This window comes from Papio anubis, chromosome 6, assembly GCF_008728515.1.
Source record: "Papio anubis isolate 15944 chromosome 6, Panubis1.0, whole genome shotgun sequence".
Lineage (NCBI taxonomy): Eukaryota > Metazoa > Chordata > Mammalia > Primates > Cercopithecidae > Papio > Papio anubis.
This window is the reverse complement of record NC_044981.1, coordinates 39721847-39746906: the sequence shown is the minus strand read 5'-3', so window position 1 is coordinate 39746906 and position 25060 is coordinate 39721847. Positions and strand designations below refer to the sequence as shown.

General features: G+C 46.5%; 1 protein-coding gene across 1 annotated transcript; it reads right to left on the bottom strand.

Moving 5' to 3' along the window:
• Positions 1–9139: 9139 nt before the first annotated feature.
• Positions 9140–24527, bottom strand: NCR2 (natural cytotoxicity triggering receptor 2). Its single transcript, NM_001168743.1, has 5 exons — positions 24476–24527; positions 23977–24318; positions 18170–18359; positions 17948–18061; positions 9140–9326 (listed from the first exon to the last, which is right to left on the bottom strand). The coding sequence occupies exons 1-5, from the start codon at positions 24525–24527 to the stop codon at positions 9140–9142; spliced, it is 885 nt and encodes a 294-aa protein (NP_001162214.1).
• Between the last annotated feature and the right edge of the window lie 533 nt (positions 24528–25060).

Below are 25060 nucleotides of genomic sequence, written 5' to 3'. Positions count from 1 at the left end.
GCAGCAGGGTCCTGGGTCTGGCCCATGAAACCATTCTGTCTTTCTAGGCCTCTGGGCCTGTGATGGGAGGGACTGGTGGTGAAGGTCTCTGAAATGCCTTCAAAGTCTTTTCCCCACTGTCTTGGCTATTAGCAGTTGGCTCTTATTTACTTATGCGAATTTCTGCATCCTGTTTGAATTTCTTCCCTGAAAATGAGCTTTTCTTTTCTACCACATGGCTGGGCTGCAGATTTTTCAAACTTTTACACTCCGCTTTCCCTTTAAATATAAGTTCCAGTTTTATGTCATTTCTTTGCTCACGTATATGAGCATAGGTTGTTAGAAGTAGCCAGGCCACATCTTGAACACTTTGCTGCTTAGAAATTTCTCTTGCCTGATACTCTAAATTGTCACTCTCAAGTTCAAAGTTCCACAGATCCCTATGGCAGGGGCATAGTGCCTCCAACCTCTTTGGTGATGCATAAGAAATGTGACCTTTGCTCCAATGCCCAATAAGTTTTTTTAAAAAGTGGGTCTGCTGATAACAAATTAGTTTTTCTCTTCATCTGAAGATGTCTTTATTTTCCCCTCATTCCTGGAGGAATTTTTAAAACTAAATTTTGGGTTGATAGTTATTTTCTTTTAGCACTTGAAAAGTGTTGTGTTTTTGATATAGCTTAAGATGGATTTTTGTTTGTTTGTTTCATCCTGTTTGGGATTCATACACCTTCTAGAATCTGAAGGTTTGTGTCTTTCACCCAGTGTTTCTCTGAATACTTTTTCAGCTTCACCCTCTTCTCCCTCTCCTGTGTCTCTAGTGACATAAATATTGGATTTTTTGTTATAGTCCCACATGGTTCTGTTCATGATTTTTTTTCCATTTATTTTCTCTCCGTGGTTCAGGTTAGGTAACTTCTATTGCACCACATTCAAGTTTACTGATTCTTTTCTCTGTTTTCTCCATTCTGCTGATAAACCCATCCATTGAATTCATCTCAACTATTGTGCACTTTAGAGTTTCCATCTTATTCTGTTTTGTATCTTTTATTTCTTTTCTGAGAACTTCTCTTTTTTTTGGTTGAGACTTTCTATTTTTTAAATTTGTTTCTAATGTGTTTCTAATTATTTGTTGAAGCATTATAATATGTATGCATTCCAGCATTGGTGTCTGTTGAGTATCTTTCCTCATTCATTTTGAGATCTTTCTGGGTTTTGGTATGATGAGTAATTTTCTTATTGAAGCCTGGACATTTCAGTATTGTGTTATAACTGTGAATCTTATATAAATCGTGTGTGGTAGCAAGCCTTCTCTGGCACAGATCTTGTGGGTAAAAGTGGGATGACACCTTGTTATTGCCAGGCAGGGGTCCAGGTTGTCCTCCTGGTCTCTGTTGAGGCCTATGGGGGTGGGCGAGGGTGGGGATTGCTGAGAAGGTGCTCCTTGTAACAGCTGAATGGAAGTGGCGGTCAGGCCTTCCTGGTTGGAAGGGGAGGGGGTGCTTCTACTGTAACTGCTGGGTGGGGTGGCCTTGTTAAAACTGACCAGTGATGAAAGTTCTGATGCTCCACCAGTCCTCCTTTGACCCACCCCAGTGGGGATGGCGAGGGGGCACCCTATGACTGCTGGTGGGGGTGGAGTCCAGGTTCCCTGTGTGGTCTTTGTTGACCCTGGGTGGATGAAAGTCCTGGCCTCTCACTTGGCTTTCTCTGGCTCCACCCCAGCGTGGGAGTGGAAATGCCTTATTACAGCCTGGTGGGTAGAAGTCTGGGCTCTCTACTCAGCCTTTGCTGGTGTAGGTGAGGTGAGGCTGCAGCTTTTTCTGTTGTGTTGGCTAGAATAGAGCAATTGTGTCTAAAAGTTTTCTGTCTTGCCCTGCCTACTTCTTTCCTGGTCCTTTGGCTAGAGAAAGCAGGCATTTCTTAGGGCTTTTTTTTTTTTTTGATGTCAGTTGGTGTTTCTGGGTTGCAGTTTTTCCAGTATCCAGTCTAGGATATACAAGGTAAAAAGAAAACCCAGGGAACTCACTGCAGTGTTGTTCCTTGTTGGTCCTCTTTCTTCTCTCCACCTTTTAGAGTTGCCTCATGTTTAATATATATATAGTACATAGTAAGAAAAATAGGAAAAAGGACATCTACTCCATCTTCCCAGAAGTGGAAGCCCTCCTACAATTATTTCTTTCTAATTTAATTTTGAATAACTTTACTATTTTCAAAATAAAAACATATCCAAAAAGTGAAAATGTCTATCCCATTTTCCCCCATCTACCTTCTGCTTATCCCAGCAACCATTGTTATTAGTTTATTGTCTTCTCCAGAATTAAAAAAAAATGCATCAGTATTAATCAACAATTTTCATATTTCTTAAAGCACAAAAGTTAGCATATTATAGACAGAAATTTGTATCTTACAAAATACAAGATGTCTTGCTGATCGGCCCATATTGGTACATAGCGAGCTTCTTCATCCTGTGAAAATGCAGAGTATCCCATTGAATGGATGTTCAACAACTTGGACATTTAGGTTGTTTTCATTCTTTTGAAATTACAAACAATGCTGTAACAAACAGCGATCTACAGATGTCATTGCACATGTGTGTTTGTATCTGTAAGATAAATTCCTAGAAGTGGAATTCCCAAACACTGAAGACACGTTCGTGCTCTGAGACAGTTGCACAAGAGGCTGAAAAGTGAACCTTATTAAGGCTGTGTCTATAGCATGGCAAAGCTGACAGTTAATCTGGAAAGACTAGTCACCTCTACTGGACACATGGCCTCATGAACCTCTTCTGGACAAGAAGGTATAAAAAAGGACACAGGGGCAGGTGTTGGAAAGGAAAGGACATATTATCCCCCAAATCTATTTCTATGTTGTTACCCCATGGCCAGACCACAGATTTAGATGACTCTAGAGTGGTCAGAATAAGCTGTTCACCATGACGGCCCCTCTTAGCCTCCCCTGGAATGGTCTCTGAAAGCAGCATGGAGGATGATTAGGAGCACAGAACATGGATGTGGACAGGGAGCCCCTTTCCTCTCAGGCCTCAATTTCTTCATCTGTTGAATGAAAGCACGGGGACAAACTTCTGTTGAAAGAGGAACCAGGCCGGGCGTGGTGGCTCAAGCCTGTAATCCCAGCACTTTGGGAGGCCGAGACGGGTGGATCACGAGGTCAGGAGATCAAGACCATCCTGGCTAACACGGTGAAACCCCATCTCTACTAAAAAATACAAAAAATTAGCCGGGCGAGGTGGCGGGCGCCTGTAGTTCCAGCTACTTGGGAGGCTGAGGCAGGAGAATGGCGTGAACCTGGGAGGCGGAGCTTGCAGTGAGCTGAGATCCGGCCACTGCACTCCAGCCTGGGCGACAGAGCGAGACTCCGTCTCAAAAAAAAAAAAAAAAAAAAAAAAAGAGGAACATTACCCTTCTTCATCAAGGACAGTGTCACTTCAACAGGCACATCTACAAGGCATGTATAAGATTCCATTTGAAGGCGCTTTCCACTGCTGAAGAGCAAAAAGGAAGCGGAAGAGGAAAGAAGAAATAAAGACGGGAAGAACAGAAGTAAGGAAAGCACTGGCTTGAACAACCTCTGGGTCCAGATCAGATCCCACAAGTGGAGTGGACAGAGATGGTTACAGTTGTATAACGATGAACACAATCCAGACACAGAACCATCTTATCACCACCCCAGATCCCCCCAGTCCCTGAAAACCACTGATCAGTGGTTTCTGTGCTGACAGTTTTGCCTATTCCAGAATGTCATATATATGGAATCATGCAGTGTGCAGCCTTCTGAATCTGGCTTCTTTCCTAATGCATTTGAGATTCATCAGGTTTGTGGTGTGTGTGGGTACTTTGTTTTTTGCATTGCTGAGTCACGTTCTGTTGCATGGATGTACCGCAGTCTGTTGATCCTTCCACCAGTTGAAGGTCCTGTGGGTTGTTTCCGGTTGGTGATGATTATGAGTAAGGGCACTGTAAATATTTGTGTATGGGCTTTTGTGGGGGACATAAACATATTTGCTCGGCTGGTATGGTAAGTGGGAAGCCAGGGGCAGGACATGGAGTAGGGCTTAATTGATAGTGTTAGGCTTGCTGGACTATTGAGAAGACAGAACAAGGGAGTAAAGTGTAAGGAAGCCAGACAGGACACACCACACAGAAGCTGAGTCTCCAGTGAGGACACTGAAAGTAGCCTGTCTCCAGGAGACTCAGTCAGGATGACACGTACACACCCTTCCACTGCTGTCCCAGGGGCAGGGCTGCTGTGACCTCAGACTTCCACATTCTTCACTCACTTCAACAGTCATTAAAAATGTTTACTTTTTAAAACACCCAAGTACATTTTGTTGTAAAAACGTTCAAACAATATGGTAGAATACAGGGTAAAATGCAAAAGCTCCCCTTCACACTCCCTGTTACATCCCAGTCACCCGCCCCTACCCAGACATTACCCATGGTAGCATCTTGAGGCAATTCTTGTACACATTCTTTCCAGTTATTACACACACACATTCACACACATGCATGCACACACACACATGCATGCACACACACACATGCATGCATACATGCACACATACATTGTGTCTAGGTGTATTGGTCCATTCTTGCATTACTATAAATACCAGAGACTGGGTAATTTAAAAAGAGGTTTAATTGGCTCATGGTTCTGCAGGCTGTACAGGAAGCATAGCAACTTCTACTTCTGTGGAGGCCTCAGGAAATTTCCAATCATGGCAGAAGACAAAGGGTGACTCAAATGTTTTTTTTCTTTTTCATACTTTAAGTTCTAGGGTACATGTGCACAACGTGCAGGTTTGTTACATATGTATACATGTGTCATGTTGGTGTGCTGCACCCATTAACTCGTCATTTACATTAGATATATCTCCTAATGCTATCCCTCCTCCCTCCCCCGACCCCATGACAGGCCCTTGTGTGTAATGTTCCCCACCCTGTGTCCAAGTTCAATTGTTCAGTTCCCACCTATGAGCAAGAACAAATGGTTTTAAACAACCAGATCTCATGAGAACTCACTCACTATCTCAAGGACAGTACCAAGGGGACGGTGCTAAACTGTTGATGAGAAATCCACTCCCATGATCCACTCACCTACCACCAAGCCCCACCTCCAACATTGGGGACTACAATTAGACATGAGATTTGGTGAGGACACAGATCCAAACCATATCACTGGGGATATAGCTTTATCTTCAATTTTGCTGATAGAAATGAGGTACTATGATGTGTGTCACTCAGCAGCTTGATTTGTTGAGTTAAATTGTTTAGTTGATCTGCTCTGTGCATTTAGAACACACATATCTGCCTCTTTTCTAACATGCTGTTTAGTGCCCTAGGCTAGAGATGTAGCCTCATTTATTTCCTTCCTTTCCTGTTTGTAGCCATTTGATTTGTTTCTAAGTTTCACTATTATATAAAATGTTGCAACAAATAACCTTTTACATATGGCTCTTTGTGCACACATGATTTATTCTCTCATGCAGACATTAAAAATGGAATTTTCTGTGGAAAGTGGATACACATCTAATATTTTGATAAATCTGGACAAATTGATTTCCTAAAAGGATGCACTAATTTATATTCCCACCGACATCCTTTGAGATGCCAATTTTCTCACAACCTCGTCACTGCTGGGAATAACCAATCTTTTAAATTTGTATTAATTTAATAGGTGAAAAATGATCCCTCCATTGTTGTTTTAATTTGCATTTTCCCACTTACTGATAAAATTGATCTTGTCTTCCACGTATTAATTTTCCATGGTGCGTTTCTTTGGATTGCAATTTCTATCCTTTTCTGTTTCTTCTATTGAGTTGTTGCCCTTTGCTTATTGATTTCACAAGTTTCTTTTATAGTCTGGATATTAATCTTTGTATAACATATATATTATTTTTAAAATCTCCCTTTGCTTTTTTTTTTTTTTTTGAGATGGAGTCTCACTCTGTCACCAGGCTGGAGTGTAGTGGCATGATCTTGGCTCACTGCAACCTCTGCTCCCGGATTCAAGTGATTCTCTTGCCCCAGCCTCCCGAGTAGCTGGGATTACAGGCATGCACCACCACGCCCAGCTAATTTTTGTATTTTTTAGTAGGGACAGGGTTTCTTTTTTTTTTTTTTTTTTTGAGACGGAGTCTCGCTCTGTCGCCCAGGCTGGAGTGCAGTGGCGCGATCTCCGCTCACTGCAAGCTCCGCCTCCCGCCATTCTCCTGCCTCAGCCTCCCGAGTAGCTGGGACTACAGAGGCGCCCGCTGCCTCGCCCGACCCCAATTTTTGTATTTTTAGTGAGACGGGGTTTCACCGTGTTAGCCAGGATGGTCTCGATCTCCTGACCTCGTGATCCAGCCCGTCTCGGCCTCCCAGTGCTGGGATTACAGGCTTGAGCCACCGCGCCCGGCCGGGGACAGGGTTTCACTATGTTAGCCAGGCCAGTCTTGAACTCCTGACCTCGTGATCCGCGCCCCCTCAGACTCCCAAAGTGCTAGGATTACAGGCGTGAGCCACCATGCCTGGGCCCCTTTACATTTTAAAAACATTGTTTATAGTATATTTCATTATACATAACAATTGTTTTTAAGCAGAAAAATCAGTCAGTCTTCCTTCCTGGCTCTGTATGGAGTTGTTGTTTATATGGAGGGCCCGTCCTTCTCTGGGGGACAGGTGATGGCATTTCTCCCAGGAGCTTGCGGAGGCCATTTCCTCAGGGGAGGAGCTCACCTGGGGACACATGGGGACAACTCTGGAAATACCGACAGCTGCAGGGAACACTGTTTCCCACCACTGTGCCTGAGCTCCTTTCTTAGAGCCCAGTTTGGGGAGGGCAGCAAAGCCAGATGCAAGGGTGTTGTCCCTGGTCAAATATGAGAAGGACATAGTTAAGCTTTGTGTCTGGTCAGGTAACTGGCAGGTCACGGTGATTGGCTGAGACCTCTCCCTTCCCCACAGAGGCCCTTCCCATTTCCTTTCCTCAGTTCCTCAGGCTCAGATTTCTCTCCCCAGGAGCCTCAGATCAGGGAGCCCTGCAGAGCTGGGGGAGGGGGAGCAGCCACATATGTACCCACCCCTAGGATCAGCCTTCTGCTGGTCCTCTGGCCGTAAGGCGACCTCTCCCTGCCCCCCTTCCCTCTCCAGCCTTCTTTCTTGTCCTCCTCCCCAGTGCCCCATCTGAAGCCGAGGGCTCCTGCAAACCAGGTGCGGGTACCATTAGCAGCAAGAGGCAGAGAAGAGGGTCCTCCCAACCAAGCCACCTCTCCTTGACCTCTTGGGGTGGGGACCGAAGAATCCTCAGAGGGGGTGCTGGGAAGGAACAGGATTTGTTCAGGAGGAGGGGAGTCAGGAGGAGGAGAGAGGAAGCTTCAACCCTGGAAGCATGGCTGGACCACTCGCTCCTGCTGTCTTACCTACTAATGCTTGAGAAAGGTTGGTTGGAAAAGACAAAGTAGATACAAGAATCTAACATATTTCCCTTTATTGAATGTCAGGATTCTTAGAATTGGAAAAATGATGTTTGTATGTAATGTATAAAGAAAAGAGAAAAACACCAGGAAAGCTGGTGTGGTGTGTGCAATTCTAGGTGCAGCTGTTGTGGAGATCTGCTGACCAATGTCAAGTTCAGGGCTGCACTAAGATGTGGATACCTCGCTGAGACTGTGGGCTCTGCTTTGATGGTGGCTGCGTTGGCTGTTATCTGATAACCATAGGAACTCCATGGGCATTTGGGCCATCAGGGTTGGAATTCTACCAGGTATTGGCTAGGGTGCATTTTTGTAATCAGTAGGCCCGGGACTGGGAGTGGGGGTGTGTGTGCCTTTTTGTGATCTCTCCACAAGATGGGTAATTTGTCTAATTTCCATGGAGGAACAGCATGGGCCTACAGCAGGCCCTGTCGTCATCAGAGCTCAGGGGCCAGGTGCTCCACTCCACTTCTGTATTTTTAACTCACAGTATTTTTTTTTTTCATCTGGAAGTATTTTTAAATAAATTGCAGATATCCTGACATTCTACCCTTAAATAATTTATCATACATTTCTAAAACAAGAGCTCTTGCGGCATAGCAAATTAATATGATCACAGTCAATGCAATTAAAAATAGTTTCTTAATAGACTCTACTGCTCAGTCCATATTCACATTTAGACCCAGCAAGTTCAGCACTTTAACCATGAACAGAAACTCTGGTCCGCCTGAGACCTTGGCTGTCCCCAGACTTTCTAGCCCTTGGCCAGGTATGGAGCCTGATCCCTAGAGGAGCCCAGGAAGGCAGGCAAAAACTGGAAAGAGGAAGCAGGAGACTGGAGTTTCCAAGAAAAAGACCACAGACCCTGGGAGCCTAAACTGTCCCTGGATACCAGGAAGCTCCCAGAACCTGAGGGGTGAGTGGAGATGGGACAGGGCTTCGCCTCCTTCCAGGGACTGTGTGCCCTCTTTCGGGCTCATGGAAGGTCATGGCATCCTGACTAACATGACTTCACAGCAAAGTTCCTTATCCTTGTTAGGCTCCTTCCCCCACTGTCTGGTACCCACTAGTGTCCTGCTTTTCTATCCCTCTCCAGCCACCTGTTTTCAGCTTTGCTCCCCCTTCTTTGCTGTCCCTTCCCTTAGCCTGTGCTGGAGTCTTGCACAGGGGCCCCTCCACCTATGGACTCACAACTGTGTTTCCAGGCTGGCTCCTTTTGTTTGTGTCCTGTGGTGCTTGGCCCTGAGCTGGGCGCAGGGAGGTCTTGAGTTCATGCTTATTGACTTACTCTCCATGGGGAAGGGGTTTCAGAATTCATCTCCATCCCCTTCATTTTCTGGAGAAAGAAACGGATGTTCAGAGAGGGGCAGTGACCTATGTGTCCAAGTTCTTGTAGAGCTGAGCTGAGAAAACAAACCCAGGTCTTGTTTCCAAGCCTTGCTCGCCCACGGCCCTTCTACTCACTGGGCTTGTGTGCAGTGCCTTTCTCTGCTTATAACAGCATCTAAGGCAGCTCCAAGACATACAGGGGACATCAGGTGAACTGAAGATAAGAAAGGGTTATGATGGAGAAAAGAGGGCAAACTAGAGAAGCTGGGCCCCTAGAAATCAAATGTGGGGATGCAGACAGAGTTTGAAGGAAACTGAGGAAACAACAGGAATAAAACATTCAGATAATTTTATTATTCACAAAGCGTGTTCATCATCATTATTGCTTATCTTAGTCCTTACAACAGTGTGGTATAATATTTCTCTCTCTACAAGTGAGGAAACTGAGGTCCAGGGAATGTCCGTGACCTGTTGAAGGTGGCAGGTGGCTTTTTTGGTATCCAGGCTCCTGAGCTCCATCAGGGTTTTCCACCATATGTTCCCCCTGCAATCAGAGCAGGAAACCAGGAAGGGGGTCAGAGACTGCCACACAATTGCACAAGGTGCAGAGGCAACCCCTTCCCCATCCCATTACTCACAGAGTTGGTTGCCATACCCCCCTCACAAGGAGGAAATCTGCCCCCAGCCACTGCTGCCAGAAAGGTGTCAGTGGGTATGCAAGGATTTTGAGCCCAGCTTGGTCAGTTTCCTCACCCTGATTTTTTCCTTTATTTTCCTCTGCTGTCCACCAAGAAGAGGGGCCTGTTTCCTGCAGGTCTCCAAGTTCACCCTCTGCCCACACACTATTATCTGTCTTTCCAGCTGCAGTAAGCCCCGGAAAGACAGATGGTCTCTGCTGTGTCACAGTTGAGTCCGCTTTCTTCTATACCTCACTCCCTCTAAAACTCAGCCTTTGTTCGGTGTTCCCCTTGTGTCTGGTGCTTTTTGAATATATCACCCTACTTAGAAATTCAAATAGCTTGGTAATGTGGGTGTTATCAGTTCTGTTTTTACCAATAAGGAGACTGGGGGTAGAGATCTTAAGAAACTTTTCCAGGGTCACTTAGTTGGCAAAAATGAAGGGGGTTCTTTGTTACACATTGGCAGAAAGTTTAGCAACACTGTCATCTGCAGTAATGTGGAAAGTAGAAAATGTCCCTCATGAGCTGGGTTGTGCAGCTAGGATTTCCAGGCAAAGTCTTGAAAGTGCTACCTGGTTTCTTCTTGTGGCTCATCATAAAATGAGAGAGGAGAGGTAAACTCTAGGCAGGATTATTCAACATGAGGGAGCTGGGACTTGATGACTTAAAAAATTCTCAGCCTCCAGACAGTAAATGATGCTAAAATCAAATCCAGGGCACGTTCAGGAATATTGGTCTAAAGATGAAACCAAGGCTATGACTGTAAAATCCTTTGTTAAGGCCTCAGAAAGGTAGTGCGTTTAGTAGGAAAAACCAAATTGTTTTCAGGTCTGGAAGGTCTTGAGGGCAGGAGCTTCTGTTCTCCGTGGAGCTGGGGTGCACCTCTCTCCCAGAACATGAATATGTTCACCAACTCAGAAGCTCCTGAACCTTACTTTTGTGATTTTTACAGAGACTTCATCACGTCAGCATGATTGATGAGTAATGCAATCTTCAGCCCCCTCTCCTCCCTGGGGTATGGGAGGTGCGGTGAAAGTTCCAAGCTTTCAATCATGGATTGATACTTTTGGTGCTCAGCCCCCATCCAAGAGCACACTAAGAATCACCTTAGAGGCAAAGATGCCAGGAAATTCCAAGGGAGGTAGGACTTCTGTGTTAGACATTCCTATCACTCAGGGGATTAGAAAGGTCTTAGGAACTCTGTGTCAGGAACAGAGGACAAAAAGACCAAATGTGAGAACAAAAGATTCTCTTAGCACTCCTGTTTATAAGGGTCTTAGGAGCTCTGTGTCAGGAACAGAGGTCAAAAAGACCAAATGTGAGAACAAAAGATTCTCTTAGCACTCCTGTTTATAAGGGTCTTAGGAGCTCTGTGTCAGGAACTAAGGTCAAAGATATATATATATATATATATGAAAATTATATATAAGAATATATACATAATTTATTAAAATTTATTAATTTATTAATAAAAATTAATATAAAATATATAAAACATAAAAGGTATACAATATATATTAAAATAAAAATATAATAAATTATTATTATAATTTATATAAAATCATAATGATTTTAATAGTATATAATTATTATTTCACATACTGTCTCAAGCAAAAGGCCCTTTCATGAATTTAAGGGTGTGTGCTTCATAGATTTTTCAGTCAAACATTAGAGCTTCTAAGAAGTATAAAGACATTATCCTCACTGTCTTGGCAGAAGCACATGGTGTGGAACAGATCTTCTCTTAGAGAAATTTGTGGGTATGGTCTTTGTCTAATGGAGTGAGTCACAGTAAGTTTTACAGGAGATCCACATACTTTGTAAGAGAATGACATTCACAAAACACTGCCAGATTGGACTGAAAGGAACAGAAATAGCATAAAATCTGGGATCTTACTTTGTATCCCCCAAATTAAACTGGCAGGAAGCAGCCTGAGGAAATTACGAAGCTGTAAATATGGGCTGCCTTTCATGGAAAGAGAAGGGTGGCTCAGAAGACACTCAAGCACAGAGGCAGGAGCCACGACCACTGAGAATTATTTCTAGGTAGGTGTTGAGCAGTGTTTGAATCAAGGAATTTCCAACATTTGCCCAGCTAAAGTTCTGATTTTCTAAGCACCAGTGACCTTTTTTTGCCTCCCCCTTCCACTTCTTTTGAACAAGAATATCTGTAGTGGTTTTCCTACGACTGTACTACATTGGACATTGGGGTTGTGTGTGTGTGTGTGCGCGTGTGTGTGTGTGTGTGTGTGTGGCAGATAACTTGTCTCTAGTTCACAGGTCTTCATACTGAGAATTGTACTTGAGGAACTACACCTGAGGAATTTCCTTCACACCTGGACCTGGTTTAAATGACGAGTTCCTGGACCTCATCCTGATGCCATAATGGGATGAGACTTTGGGAGACCTTTGGTGGGACTAAGTGTATTTTTGCGTGTGGGAGGAATGTAAATAATTTGTGGCCAGAGCGAGTACTGTGGTGGTTTTAAAATACATGTGCTAATTCTTTAATATACCTTCCTTCAAGGGATGGAGGTGAATCCCAGGGCTGGACCCAATGACTGGCTTCTAATGAGTAGAATATGGCAGAAGCAACAGTTTGTGATTTCAGAGACTAGGTTATTAATGGCACTATGACTTCCTCCTTCCGCACCCTCTCTTGGATCAGTCACACTGGGGAGTTATTTCCCTTGCGGTGAAGAAAGGCTCATATGGCAAAGACCTCAGGTCTGTGTGAGCAGCCACGTGAGGGTGCACCGTCTTGGGAATGGCCCTCCATCAAACTCCCCACCACTGCATTTCTTGCTGACATCCTGACTGCAATACCAGAGAGGTTCTGAGCCAGGAGCACCCAGCTAAGTTGTTCCCAAATTTCTGGCCACACCCCCAACCCCCCAAAAAACCTGTGACCTAATGAATATGTATCATTTGTTGTTTTAAGCTAGTATGTTTTGGGGCTAGTTTATTACACAGCATCAAATGAGTCAGGAGAAAGTCACAAGAGTTCTTTTTTCCTGGAAGCCCGGGAAGAAAGCATCTCACGAAGGCAGAAGTGGAAGGCCATGCCTAGGGTGCTCCTCTTCCCAGGGTGAGGAGGTTTCAGCATTGGCTGCTGGATTTCACAGTGCAGAAGTCACTGGAGGTGTTTCAAGGAGTGGCGCAGTCAAAGGCCTGGCTGGAGTGGCTTCAAGAGAGAACAGAAGAGAACCTTGGAGGCTGATGGTGCAGCTAGTCCTTTCATGGGCCCTTGCTGCAGAGGACATTAAGATGATGGAGCAGTAGCTGGAGGGCTGTAAGTGGGGAGGGTTTAATATATTAGAGCCCATTTAGATTCTGACGGTCATGACATACAACTGGGGAAGAAGATGATGAAGGAGAGAGGGGTGGCTCCTGGATGAATATTCCTTTTTTAATTTTAGACAGGATCTTGCTCTGTCACCTAGGCTGGAGTGCAGTGGCATGATCATAGTTCACTGTAGCCTCACCCTCTTGGGCTCAAGCAATCCTCCTGCCTCAGCCTCCCGAGTAGCTGGGACCACACAAGTCCTCACCTCCATGCTCGGCTGGAATATTCTTGTGTAGACAAGAGAAGATGGGATTTGGAGCTGAAGGAAAGTGATTGGCTTGAGATGAGAGTAGGGAGAGTGAGAGGAAGAAGAGAGACAGATGATTGGTAGGTGTGGTGGGATCAAGTGGACGTTCTTTTTCCTCCTTCCTTCCCTCCCTCCCTCTTCCTTCTTTCCTTCCTTCCCTCCTCTTTTTCTCTCCCTCTCATTCTGTCCCTCCCTCCCTCCCTCCCTCCCTCCCTCCCTCTCTTTCTCTCTTTCTCTCTTTCCCCCACTCTCTCTCTCTTTTCAGTGAGTTAGGATGTGGGCACACCAGCTGAGCATGTAGAGAGGGAAGACAGGGGACGATGTAGGTCTAGAGTGGAGCAGAGTCACTCCACTCTCAAGGTCACATGCTGACAGTGAGACACTTCGGGATGATAGATTGTATTTTGTCAGCCACAGCCACATTCATCTTGGCTGGACACAGGCACAGAGTAAGCGGGAAGCTAGGTCCAACCAGGGTTACAGTTTTACCAGAGGAGTTGACTAAAAGGGAAGAGGAGCCCAGAAGTGGAGGCTGTGTGCCAAAGAGTGATTTGAGGTTGGATCATGGAAACTAAGGGAAAGGAAAGCATGAGTGCGATGGGGAAAGGGGGCAGATGGCAGGATTAATGGATCATGGGTCCCTGTGGTGTTGAAGCAATACTGGGATCAGGTTAGCAGGATTGAGGTAGGGAGTGGTGGGAATGAGATTAAGAGGGGAGCTGTTGGCGCTTGCTGACCATCTGCAAGGGTGGCTGAGATAGGGAAGAGGACCAGACAGTTGGAGGCCAAGGAATTGAGATGCCAGGGATTTGTAAGAATCATTCATGTAGCTCTTGAGTCTACATGGGCCCAAGATGACCAAGAATTATGGCGGGAACAGTCAGAGTGATGTTGAGACTGGGGTTAAGACCCCCGAGGAATAAACAGCAGTGCCCCAGATCGTACAGAATCTGCAGAAATGATGGGTGGTCACCCACAGTGATATAGCCTAATGGCAGAAAGCTACTTGTGGAGTACTTTAGGGAGGATAGGAAGATAGGAAGGGGCCGTGAGGAGCACAGAGGACACTGACTCCACCCTTGGACTCAGAAGCATGAGGTCAAGGAGAAAAAACCACCCCCTCCCCCCACAAGAGAACTGTGGAGAAAGTAGCGTCCTCAGAGAACAGGCAGATGTCAGGGAGAGTACCGCGGCGACATTCAGAGAAGCTGAGTGCACAGGGGCTTGTGCTGATGACTGCGTACTTCAGGTACGCAGGTGGAAAGGTTATGGGATTTGGGACGAATGGGAAATGGGGCTAATGTAATTGATTTATAAGGTCTTACTGAGTTGGGATTCTGGGTGACGAGGGAGGACCAGGGCATCCTGGGCGTCTTATAGCAACTGGAGTGAACAGGGATATAATAAGCCACCAAGAGGCTATACTGGAGTCTGAGTGCTTACCTTCGGGGAAGGGGAGGGGGCCAGGAGTCTTTACATGAGCAAGTGGAGACCTGGGATCTCACTTGCTCCTGCCCTTGGTGGCAGATGCTGGGGAGGGGTGTTTTGATGGAAAATCTGAGGTCCCTCCTCACTCTTGCCAAGAAGGTGAAAGCAGCAATAACTGGATAAAAATTGCATAAACCCATCCTCAAGGATGAACAGAGAGCTCCATACACATTTTGAAGGTGGGTAAAATCAGATGACTTCACAGATCATAGAGAGCTGGTGGGAGTGGGGGAATATGAGGGAAGTCGTTTTTACCTGAGAACCCCAGAAAGGTGGAGAAATGGGAAGTGCAGGTATGTCTTAAGGCAGGGTTGAAGTGGGTGCCAGAAACTAGAGACCAAGTTGGAGCTCTGCTTTAAGAATCACTTAGAATTCTAGATTCTCTGGGTTCCGTGAGACGGAGAGTAGGTTAGCTGCCCACATCCTCTGTCTTTCCTCTCTCTCAACAGCTGCAGAGAGCTTGAGGTAAGTCTTTGATGAGGGTGACACAGAGATGCTCCGCTCGGAGCACAGGGCGCCACAGAGAGAGAGAGTGTGCAGTGGGGGCTTGGGTGGGAACAGACATTGGGCAGCGAGACCCTTTTGCTCTGCTCCAGTTGGTGCCTAGAACCCTGGGTCTAGACTTACACTCCCAGGGAGGACAGCTAAGAGTCCTTTCTGGAGAAACAGAGCTGTGAAAGAGAAGAAATGGAGCCATGCTCCTACCCAGTCAGCCTGGAGCCCAGGGCACCCCGCGGCACGCACGGGGTTTCTGAGCTCTTCCATGCGAGTGGGTGGCTGAGAAGCGGCAAAGGTTTCCAGAACGCTCTGAAGAAAGACAGAGGTCAATGAAAGGAGAAAATAAAAAATATGACGGGCACCTTGGAGGACACAGAAAATATGGAAGGCTTCGGAAAAGTTCAAAAGTTAAAACTTTAATATTTCCAGAGAAAATATGTCTGGCCAAAATAAAACATGCTGTGCTATAAAAAGGAACATTCAGAGAACAAATGGACCATTTAGAAATGAAAAATGTGATCGTGTACATTGAAAACACTTGAATGGAATGTAACCTTGAGGAACTTTCTCAGAAAGTAGGAATAAAGAAACATAGATGACAAACAGGAGAGGAAAGATAATCACGTCAGGCTCAGATCGGTAGGTCCAACATCGGATTGTAAGTGTCAGAAAGAGAGAACAGCCCTGTGGGGGTGACAGGCCTGGGGCAAGGCGCGGAGTGATCTTGAATGTGGCGAGTTGCGGCGCCTCTTGACCAGCTTGTGCAGAAAAAAGAGGTTCACTTCCTTGTAGAGGCTGCAGCCATGTTGGTGGCGGTAAGGACAGCACAGGGGGGCGCTGTGCTGCAAGGGCGGCTGATCTAGGCAAAGCATTGTGGGGGCCCCAGTAATGACACTGGACTTCAATTCCTGGGTGGCGGAAATGCACAGAGGTGTTGTTGGGAAGGGACTTCTCAGGGGAACAATCAAGGAGGCGGGGACTGAAGACAGGACCCCCCATTAGGTGGCTGACACAGTGGTCCGAGTGCCAGTGTGAGGTGAAGGGGCTAGGAAATGGGGAGGAGGCACAATAGGGGAGACCTTGGCAGAGTGTGGCTGAGCAAGGGGAGAGGGAGAGGGAAACGTTGGGGTGACCAAGGCATCTGGATTTGGGGTGTTAAATAAGAGTAATAAGAGGCCATTGGTTTAGACTGAGCTCCTGCACTAGGCCCAACAGCCCAAACCAAAATGGGGTCACTGGAGCTAAGGTTCCATGCCACCAAGCCAAAACCAAGTTGTTTATCTCACCTTCCGAGAAATTAAGAGAGAGAGGTAACAGCCAAATCCCTGCACAGGCCAGTTTTAGCTGGTATGGTAGGGAAGTCCCCTCTGCTTTAACCTTTTACAAAGAAGGTACCTTTGAAATGACCAGTTTCTTTTTGTTCCTTGTTTGCACTTTCTTCTGTCTTTTTCTGTCTCTCCAACTGCCCAGGTTGCAGAGCACAGTTCTCTAAACCTCTTCTGATTCTGAGGGCTGCCCAATTTGCAAATCGTTCTTTGCTCAAATAAACTGTTAAATTTTTTTTGTCTAAAGTGTTTCTTTTCTTCTTTTCTGTTTTAGAGACAAGGTCTCACTCTGTCGCTCAGGCTGGAGTGCAGTGGCATGATCATGGTTCACAGCAACCGGGAACGCTTGGCTTCAAGCAATCCTCCAGCCTTGGCCTCCCAAAGTTGTGGTATTACAGGTGTCAGCCCCCAGCGTTCCAGGCCTCAAGTTTTTCTTTTATCAGGGGCTATAGATAGGAGGAGGAGGCAGGGAAGAAGGATTCTTATCATTGACTCAGGTTTGGTAGAAAGGTGCTGCAGGTGCTGGGCTTTGCACCCACAACGGGGTGCTGGCCCCAGTGCAAACTGAGGGTGAGCAAGTAGAGGGCCTGGGCTCTGCAGCTCTGCAGGGAGGGCGTGGCCAAAGGCCTTGGATCAAGTTCTGGCCTTTTCTTTGCAGAGAATGCAGAGGTCAGAGGTCCTGGAGCTCCTGGGAGCCTAGCCTTGTCAGAGACTGGCCGCCCACCTGAGGTCCTGTGGCTCAGTGGGAAGTGTCTATGGGCCTGGGGCCTGGTCTGAGCTGGGCGCAGCAGAGATCTCCCTTGATGCTGCACATGCCGATTCCTTGAGACTCCTGAGATATGGGGAGAAATACATGAAGTGACTTGAATCCGTTCTCCCACCCCGTCCCTTTCCCCAAGCCTGCCCCTCCTCCAGCAAGCCAGCTCCTGGCCTGACTCAGTTGTCCCTGTACCTTTCACTCAGCCCCACCTATGGTTTTTCCCATGTATCCCCTTCTCCCTGGGTGCTGTTTCCTTCCTGTGTCTACCCTCTCTCCCTCAGGACTAGAATGAGGCGGAGTCCTGGGATGGTGGCTTTAGGGAGTCCCTGGACTTGGGCTTGCCTGGAAGGGCAGGTGGTGGGAGGGACTTTCCAGCTGTGCAGGTCTGTGTTTCTGATGGAGGGCTGGGGGAGGGGAGACGGAAGGAGAAAGGTAGAGGGAAGAAGAGGAGAGGAGGGAGGGGTAGAGAGAGAGGGAGAGAGGAAGGGGGTGGAATGGGAAAGAGGGAGGGGGAGGAATGGAGAGGGAAAGGGAGGACAAGGGAGTGGGGGGAAGAAAGAGAGAGAGAAAGGGAGAGAGAGAGGAGAAAATACAGAGAAAGAGAAACATGGATGAGATTCCTGCAAGTTTGCAGCTGGAGGACAAAGGTAAGCCTGTGTGACATGTCAGATGGAGGGACTCCATGAGGGCTTTAGTTTGGAGAGCTCTGCCAATTATAATTTCCACCTCTGTTCTCTGGCCGATTCCCCTCTGACCCTCCATCCTGGGCAGAAGCTGTTCCCTGTTCCATTTGCCCCAAGTCCAACCCTCACCACACTCACCACCAGATGAGCAGGGCCGACAGCACCAGGCTCTTGACTACGAGGAGTCCACAGAGCACAGGGACCAGGGCACAGGGGGCTGCAGGGCCAGGGTGGAGCGTGGAGTTCTGTGGCCTGGAAGGCGGAGGGACAGGAAGGGGAGAGGACAGGTTATGGAGACAAGTCTTCATCTGCCGGCCCCCGCCCAGGCCTGTGTGGCTACGGGCGCACCCCCGAACTCACTGTGAAGGGACAGTGATGGTAGCTGGAGACTCAGGGTCTTCTCTGGCTCCTCCAGTGGGAGGCACACAGCTCTGGGTCTGGGTCTGTGAAGAGACCAGGTTGCGGGGAGCCCAAGAGGTCTGGGTCTGGGTCTGGGTCTGTGAAGACACCAGGTTGCGGGGAGCCCAGGAGGTCTGTGTGGAGGCAGAGGCTGCCAGGGAGGAGAAAGGGCTGTGGTTAGTGAGTGGAAGACCCCACCTGTGCCTGCCAGCAGGAAAGCTGGTTGGGGGAGTTGGACCAGACTGGGAACAGAGCCCATGAGCCCAGAGAAGAAAACTGATTTGAAGGGTGGGCACTGAACTGTGAAGTCCTCTGGCTCAGAATTAGAAACACCTGTGGCCTGGGCTCTATTGGGCCCCTGCAGTCATATCCTTGAGTCCAGGAGGAGCACTGGAAGAGGACTCAGGAGGCCTGGTCCCCTCCCAGCACTCAAGTCTTTGGACGGGCACCCACCTGAACCTCCTGAGGGTGGACATGGCCATGATGCTTCGGGCCCCTCTGGCTCTCGACCCTCCATTCTCTTTCTCATGCCTCTGGGGCTTGGGAAGGGAGCCTCTTGTGGGAATTTGAAAGGTAGTTTTCAGATTCCTGCCCGTCCCAGTTCTGCTGCACAGCCATGGACCCCAAGCCTCAGCAGCCTAGGGAATGCCTTTCACAGCCCCTCTTGACTCTGGGACTCTGTGAACTGGCTGCGCACCACTCCTACCGTTCACCTTCCCAGGAAGACCCAGAGCCACCTGTGCTAAGAGTCTTGGTGGAAGTGGGGAATGGCTGTCTCTGGAAGAGTGATGGGGACTGTTGAGGTCAAAAAGGCAATGCTGGTTACGAGGGCGGTGGCAGGGTGTGAAGGAAAAGAAAGTGGGGTTGGAACCAAGGCTGGGAGAGGAAGTGGGGATTCTCAGTGTCTCAACCTAGCAGACTAGGTCTACATACCTAACTGGAGTCCAGGAGGTGGGGAGAGGGGGAAAAAAGGGGAAAGGGCTAGGAGGGGCATGAAGGAGAGGGTGCCTGAGGCTGGGTCTTTCCTCGTCCCAGAGACTGCCCTGGAAGGTCCTCCCTGGACTGAGTCACAGGCCTATGGACCTGTGGACATGATCCTGTCCCACAGGACACTCTCTGAGGCTGTCTAGGATGCTGTCCAGGATAACCCTGTGCTCAGCCTGGGAGAAGGCCGTGTTTGGGACACTCTGGTAAAATTCTAGGCCTGTGCTACTGAATGTGTCATCTATGGCCTGGTGCTGGTCTACAAATTGTCTGTAACCCATTCACAACAAGGTAAGTATAAAAATTGGGAGTAGGGGTTTCAAAACGTTTATATCAATTTGTTATTGCCTCAAGATCCAAGCATGTGATTAGTTAACTCGTCTCATCTCCTTGAACGGGATATAGACCAGCTTGGGTGTTGTCAAATTAGCATGGAGAGTCGAACATGGAGCGAGCTGTGTGCTAGTAACCTATGCCAGGGCCATGCTACAGTGGGTGATACTTTAAAATTAGTTGTTAGCGGCCAGGCATGGTGGCTCACGCCTGTAATTCTGGCACTTTGGGAGGCCAAGGCAGGTGGATCACTAGAGGTCAGGAGTTTCAGACCAGCCTGGCCAACATGGTGAGACCCCATCTCTACTAAAAATACAAAAAAAATTATCCAGGCGTGGTAGTAGGCACCTGTAATCCCAGCTACTCGGGAGGCTGAGGCATGAGAATAGGTTGAACTCGGGAGGCGGAGGTTGCAGTGAGCCGAGATCGCGTTACTACACTCCAGCCTGGGCGACAGACAGACTCTGTCTCAAAAAAAAAAAAAAGTAAATAAATAAATAAAATAAAATAAGTTTTTAGCTGTAACCCAAAAGTGTATAAACATCTGGAAAGATGTATAATTTTATAATTTATTATTTTTACAATCATTTTCATTTTTAATCAAACATTTTAAACAAAATGTAAAGTGTAACATGATTAGCTAATTTAGAGTAGAATAGTGATTACTTAATTAGCGTTCTAATGAACAGATAGCAAAACAAGTCACTGAAAAAACACATCTTTCCTGGATGTGGCAGTGACAGCCAAATGAAGATGGTAGAATTGATTCCAAAGAAATTTTTTCCTTCTGCAATTATTCCAAAGAGTTTGTGCTGGTCTTGTTTGAAAGTAGAATCCCTCATTGTGGTAGGCAGAATAAGGGTACCCCAAAATGTCTACTCCCTAATCCCAGGAACCTGTGAGGACATTGCCTTCCATGGCAAAGGGAAATTTGCAAGTGTGATTAAGGTTGAAGACCTTGAGTTGGAGAGAGTTGCCTGGATTATCCAGGTGGGCTCGATCTACTTATGAGTCTGTAAGAGCAGAGAACGTTTCCTAGCTGTGGTCAGAGACAGGTGCAATGTGAGAGGGACCCCCATCCGGTGTTGACGGCTTTGATGAGGGAGAAAGGTGGCCGTGGGCCAAGGAATGTGGCAGCCTCATGAAGCTGGGGACAACCTTCGGTTTACAGCAAGCAAGAAAACAAGACCTCCGTCTCTGATAGCTGCAGGAAACTGAACTCTGCCCACAACCTGGATGAGGGGAAACAGATGATCTCCTAGAGCCCCCAGGAGGGAACATAGCCTGCTGACCCTTGGTTTCAGTTCAGTAAGACCCATACTGGATGCCGCAAGATAATAAATTTGTTTTAAGCCACTAAATTTGTGGTAATTTGTTATGGCAGCAACAGGGAACTATTACACTCATATATGCGAGTTTTGTAGTTATAATTAGTAGGGAAGTATTAAAACCTAGTGAGTTATTTGTTGAGATGTATTGGCTTATGAGGCAAATGCACCATAAAAACAAGTGACATAGTCTGGGTACGGTGGCTCACGCCTGTAATCCCAGCACTTTGGGAGGCCGAGGCGGGTGGATCACCTGAGGTCAGAAGTTTGAGACAAGGCTGACCAATATGGTGAAACCCTGTCTCTACTAAAAATACACAAATTAGCCCAGCATGGTGGCAGGTGCCTGTAGTCCCAGCTACACCAGAGGCTGAGGAAGGAGAATCGCTTCAACTCTGGAGGCGGAGGTTGCAGTGAGCCGAGATTGCGCCACCGCACTCCAGACAGAGTGAGACTCCGTCTCAAAACGAAACAAAACAAAACAAAAAACAAGTGGCATATACATATGAAACGGAAAAACACAAGTTCACAACAAACTTTTTAGGAAAAAAAAAGAGTACTGGATTGAAAAGCTCTTGAAAGGAATCTGTATTTCACATATAAGCTCTAGACTTTGTGGCTTCTTGTAAAGTAACATTTTGTATTGCAAAGACCAACAATCCATCTACAGTTGCTGAAACATTACTGAACAACGTTTGCTTTACGACACTGGGTAATGTATAGCAAAGAAGGGAGCTTGATATCATTTTCCCTTGATGCCTTAGGTCAACATATTCAGGAATTGGATAATGAGATGGATGACCACCTCCCAGAACAAATAAAGCTAGCAAAGTATTCTTCATGGCAATTTGAAAAAAATGCACAAATATTGCTAGCATAACTATTCTTTTAGTATATGCAATTTGAACACAATGATATGAAGGAATTCTGTATCTTTTAGCTTAATTGTCACAAACACAACTAGCTCTGAACTGTATAAAACTATGAAGGTTATATTATCAAAATGTGGTTCGGGGGTTAAGTTTTATGTAAGAGTATGTTCTGATGACTGCAATTGCAATGACAGGAAAATGTCATCCAGGTTAAGAAGGCTTGGGCTAGATTGTAAATTAATGCACTCCTTCCTTCATTGAGAGAGTTTTGTGTGAAATAAAATCAGCTTAACTGAACGTTGTGCTGACCAGTGTGGACAAAATTGTGAATTTTATAAGGTGAATATATGAAATTTGAAATCATTCTCTTTATTATGTGGTAATATGAAAACAGATCATAAACAGCTACTGTTGCATGCCAAATTCAAAGTTTTGTTGAGAATGTTTCATCTATAGAAAGAATTCCTCATGTTTCTTTAAGACAAGAAGCCAGTTTAGTACAAATGTGAACTGTACCTTCAAGCTTGTTTATACTGTAGTTCTGATGTTAACATGTCCATGCAAGGAAGTAAAGCAACATGTTTTTCAGTGGCGAATAAAGTCTAAGTGCAAACATAAAAGTTAGAAGACCCATTTCTGTGAATTGTTATGACATATTCTTAATTTAATAACATTTATCAACAAAATAGGTGATGATATTGCATATCTTCACAAGTGTTCATGGGAAAACACTGATAATTTGATAGCATGTTTTGAATTTTGTTTTTTGTCAAAAGAAGATATATGCAGAGGAAATTCATAGATCTAGAATCCATATTTTCCCATCAAAAGATAATTTAAACTATAACTTTTAGGATAAACTTTTGGAACTGGCTACTGATAAAGGATTGAAGATGCATTTTGAAATTACAGCATCGCTTGCTTCCTTTTATAAAAGTTAAACATAAAACTGTTGAGCTTGTCGGAATTGCTTTAAAATTTCTTCTGTTTCTGACATTATACCTCCGTGAGACCAATTTTCTGGTCTTCTACTATGAGTATTATTTTTTAAAAAATCAGCACAATTTCTTTATACATTATCTCTTAAGCGATGTGGTGTCATAAATAGTTCTCAGATTAGGTAAGTTAACAAGTAAGAAAAGTGCTCATTTGTCACATTATAATCCTTAAACACGGACAGACAGGGTGTTTGTTTGAAGGGTGCATACTGGCATTTAATATAGAGAACTGCAATTTCCCCTCTAACTTTGTATTTAGTTTTAACTGAGGAACAACAAAACGTTATGAGTATACCGTTAAGCCGCTACATCAATCACCTTTAGGCGCACTTTCAAATGAACAATGTATACAGTTTTTATAAATTTTTCCCTATGTGATATTTGTTCTGATTATATTTATTAAAATGTAATTTTATGTTTGTCAAATTTAATAAATTTTGGGCTTGTACCTTGTATGTCTTTTTCTTATTTTTCTAGTAATTTGTTTTTACCATATTTTACCAAAAAAATTAGTCATGTGAATTGCAGATTTTTTTTTTAAAAGGTCCTCCTCCATAGGAACTTAGAGTAGCTCTGCTTTGGGCAGGAGGTTGGCACACTTTCTGTAAAGGGTCAGGGATGAGCCACGTGGTCTCTGTCACAGCTGCTCGATTTTGCTGTCACAGCATGAAAAGGGCCACAGACAATAGGTAAACGAGTGGGCATGGCTGTGTTCCAAAAAATAACTCTACTTACAGGCACTGAAATTTGAATTTCCTGTATGCCACAAAATATTGTTTTTCTTTTGATTTTTTTCACCCATTCTTAGTTATTGGGCCATCCTTTGCTGACCCTGATCTGGACTATGAGGGATACCCATAGTATCTTGGTATCTGGACTACCCAGATACTACTGGCTCTACGTGGTGGGGGCAGCCAGTGGATGCATCTTTCCTGGGCACCTGCTATGTACCAAAGATGCTGGGCGGTCCTGCCCTCCTGTAGCAGGGTCATATGGGCTGAGTGCTCAGCATGCTCACCGGGTGTGTTTCAGCGTCTCTCAGGAGGCCCAGGCTGCAGGCTTGAGAGTCAGGGAGACTGTGAGATGGCTGCTCTTGTGCACATATGAGTTCCCCCCATACCTGTTCCCAACAGCCTCCCCAGGAGACTGGGGTGTGGGCATGGGTGACTTCCATGATTAGGAAACCAGGGGTGATGGAGGCACCAAAAGGGGGTGAGGGGCACCCCCCTGAGGACCTTAGGGAAAGAGCTTACCTGGAGATACCACCAGATAGAACCTGACGGACTTAGAGACAGAGTTGTCAGAAGGGCGGTAGATTCTACACCAGTAGTGTCCTGAGTCTTCCTCTCTCAGATCAGTCATGGTGACAGTGAAGAAGCCAGCAGCAGGGTCATCCCAGATTGCGAATCGAGAGGTCGCAGCCACCGTCCTGGGCTTGGAGCTGGTGACTAACCTGATGCACACGAGTGCTGATGCCTCTTTACACCAGCCTTTCTTCTCATAGAGCCTGCCTGTGGGCGGGTACTGGCATCTCACGGTCAGCGTCTGCCCTGCCACACTTTGAAGTACCTGAGCCTTGGATCGTGCCTGAGAGCCTGTAGAATGATGAAGTAACGCATAGGTCAAGGCCACACGCACAACCTGCCTCATAGCAGGCCTCTGCCCACAGAGCCACCTGCTACCTGACTCTGCTGTCCCGACAGTCCCCACCATACCCATCTCCTCTGTTCCCTGGCTCCCCCTCCCCCTCACCTGGAAACAGCAGCAGCAGCAGTAGCAGTGGGTGTAGGGCTCGCCAGGCCATGTGGCCCTTTTCCTATGTGCTCGTGGGAGGGGATACCTGGAGAAGACTGGGGAGAGGGAACTGGGAGCTGGGCCTGATTCTGCTGCTCTTCCAGCACCTCTGATAGAAAAATGAGACAGGCTAAGGCCTGGGTTGGGGAGATGGGAGACTGCAAAGGGCAGGTTCTGTGGGCACAGGGAAGCGGGGATCTCCAGCTGTAGGTGAGTCTGGGCCTGGTGGGCTGGGTGCTGTCCGGCACACAGCTTCCCAGCCCTCTGTAGAAGATGCCTGCTCTCCCCTGCACCCAGCTGCCCCTCCCCACCATGACCTACCCCTGAGGGAGGAGCTGAAAAGGCCAGGAGGAAACTGTGGGCGAGTAATGGGCTGCTTCCCCCTTGCTCCCTCTCTGCGCTGCCTCTTCTTTGCAGTCCCTTTCCAGGGAAAGTCAGGCTGAAGGTGGATGACAAGCTCAGGGGCACTTGGCACCCTGATCATGAGTCCCAAGCCCCACTGGTCACAGGGTGGCCAGGGACGTCATGCCCAGGCCTCCGTGA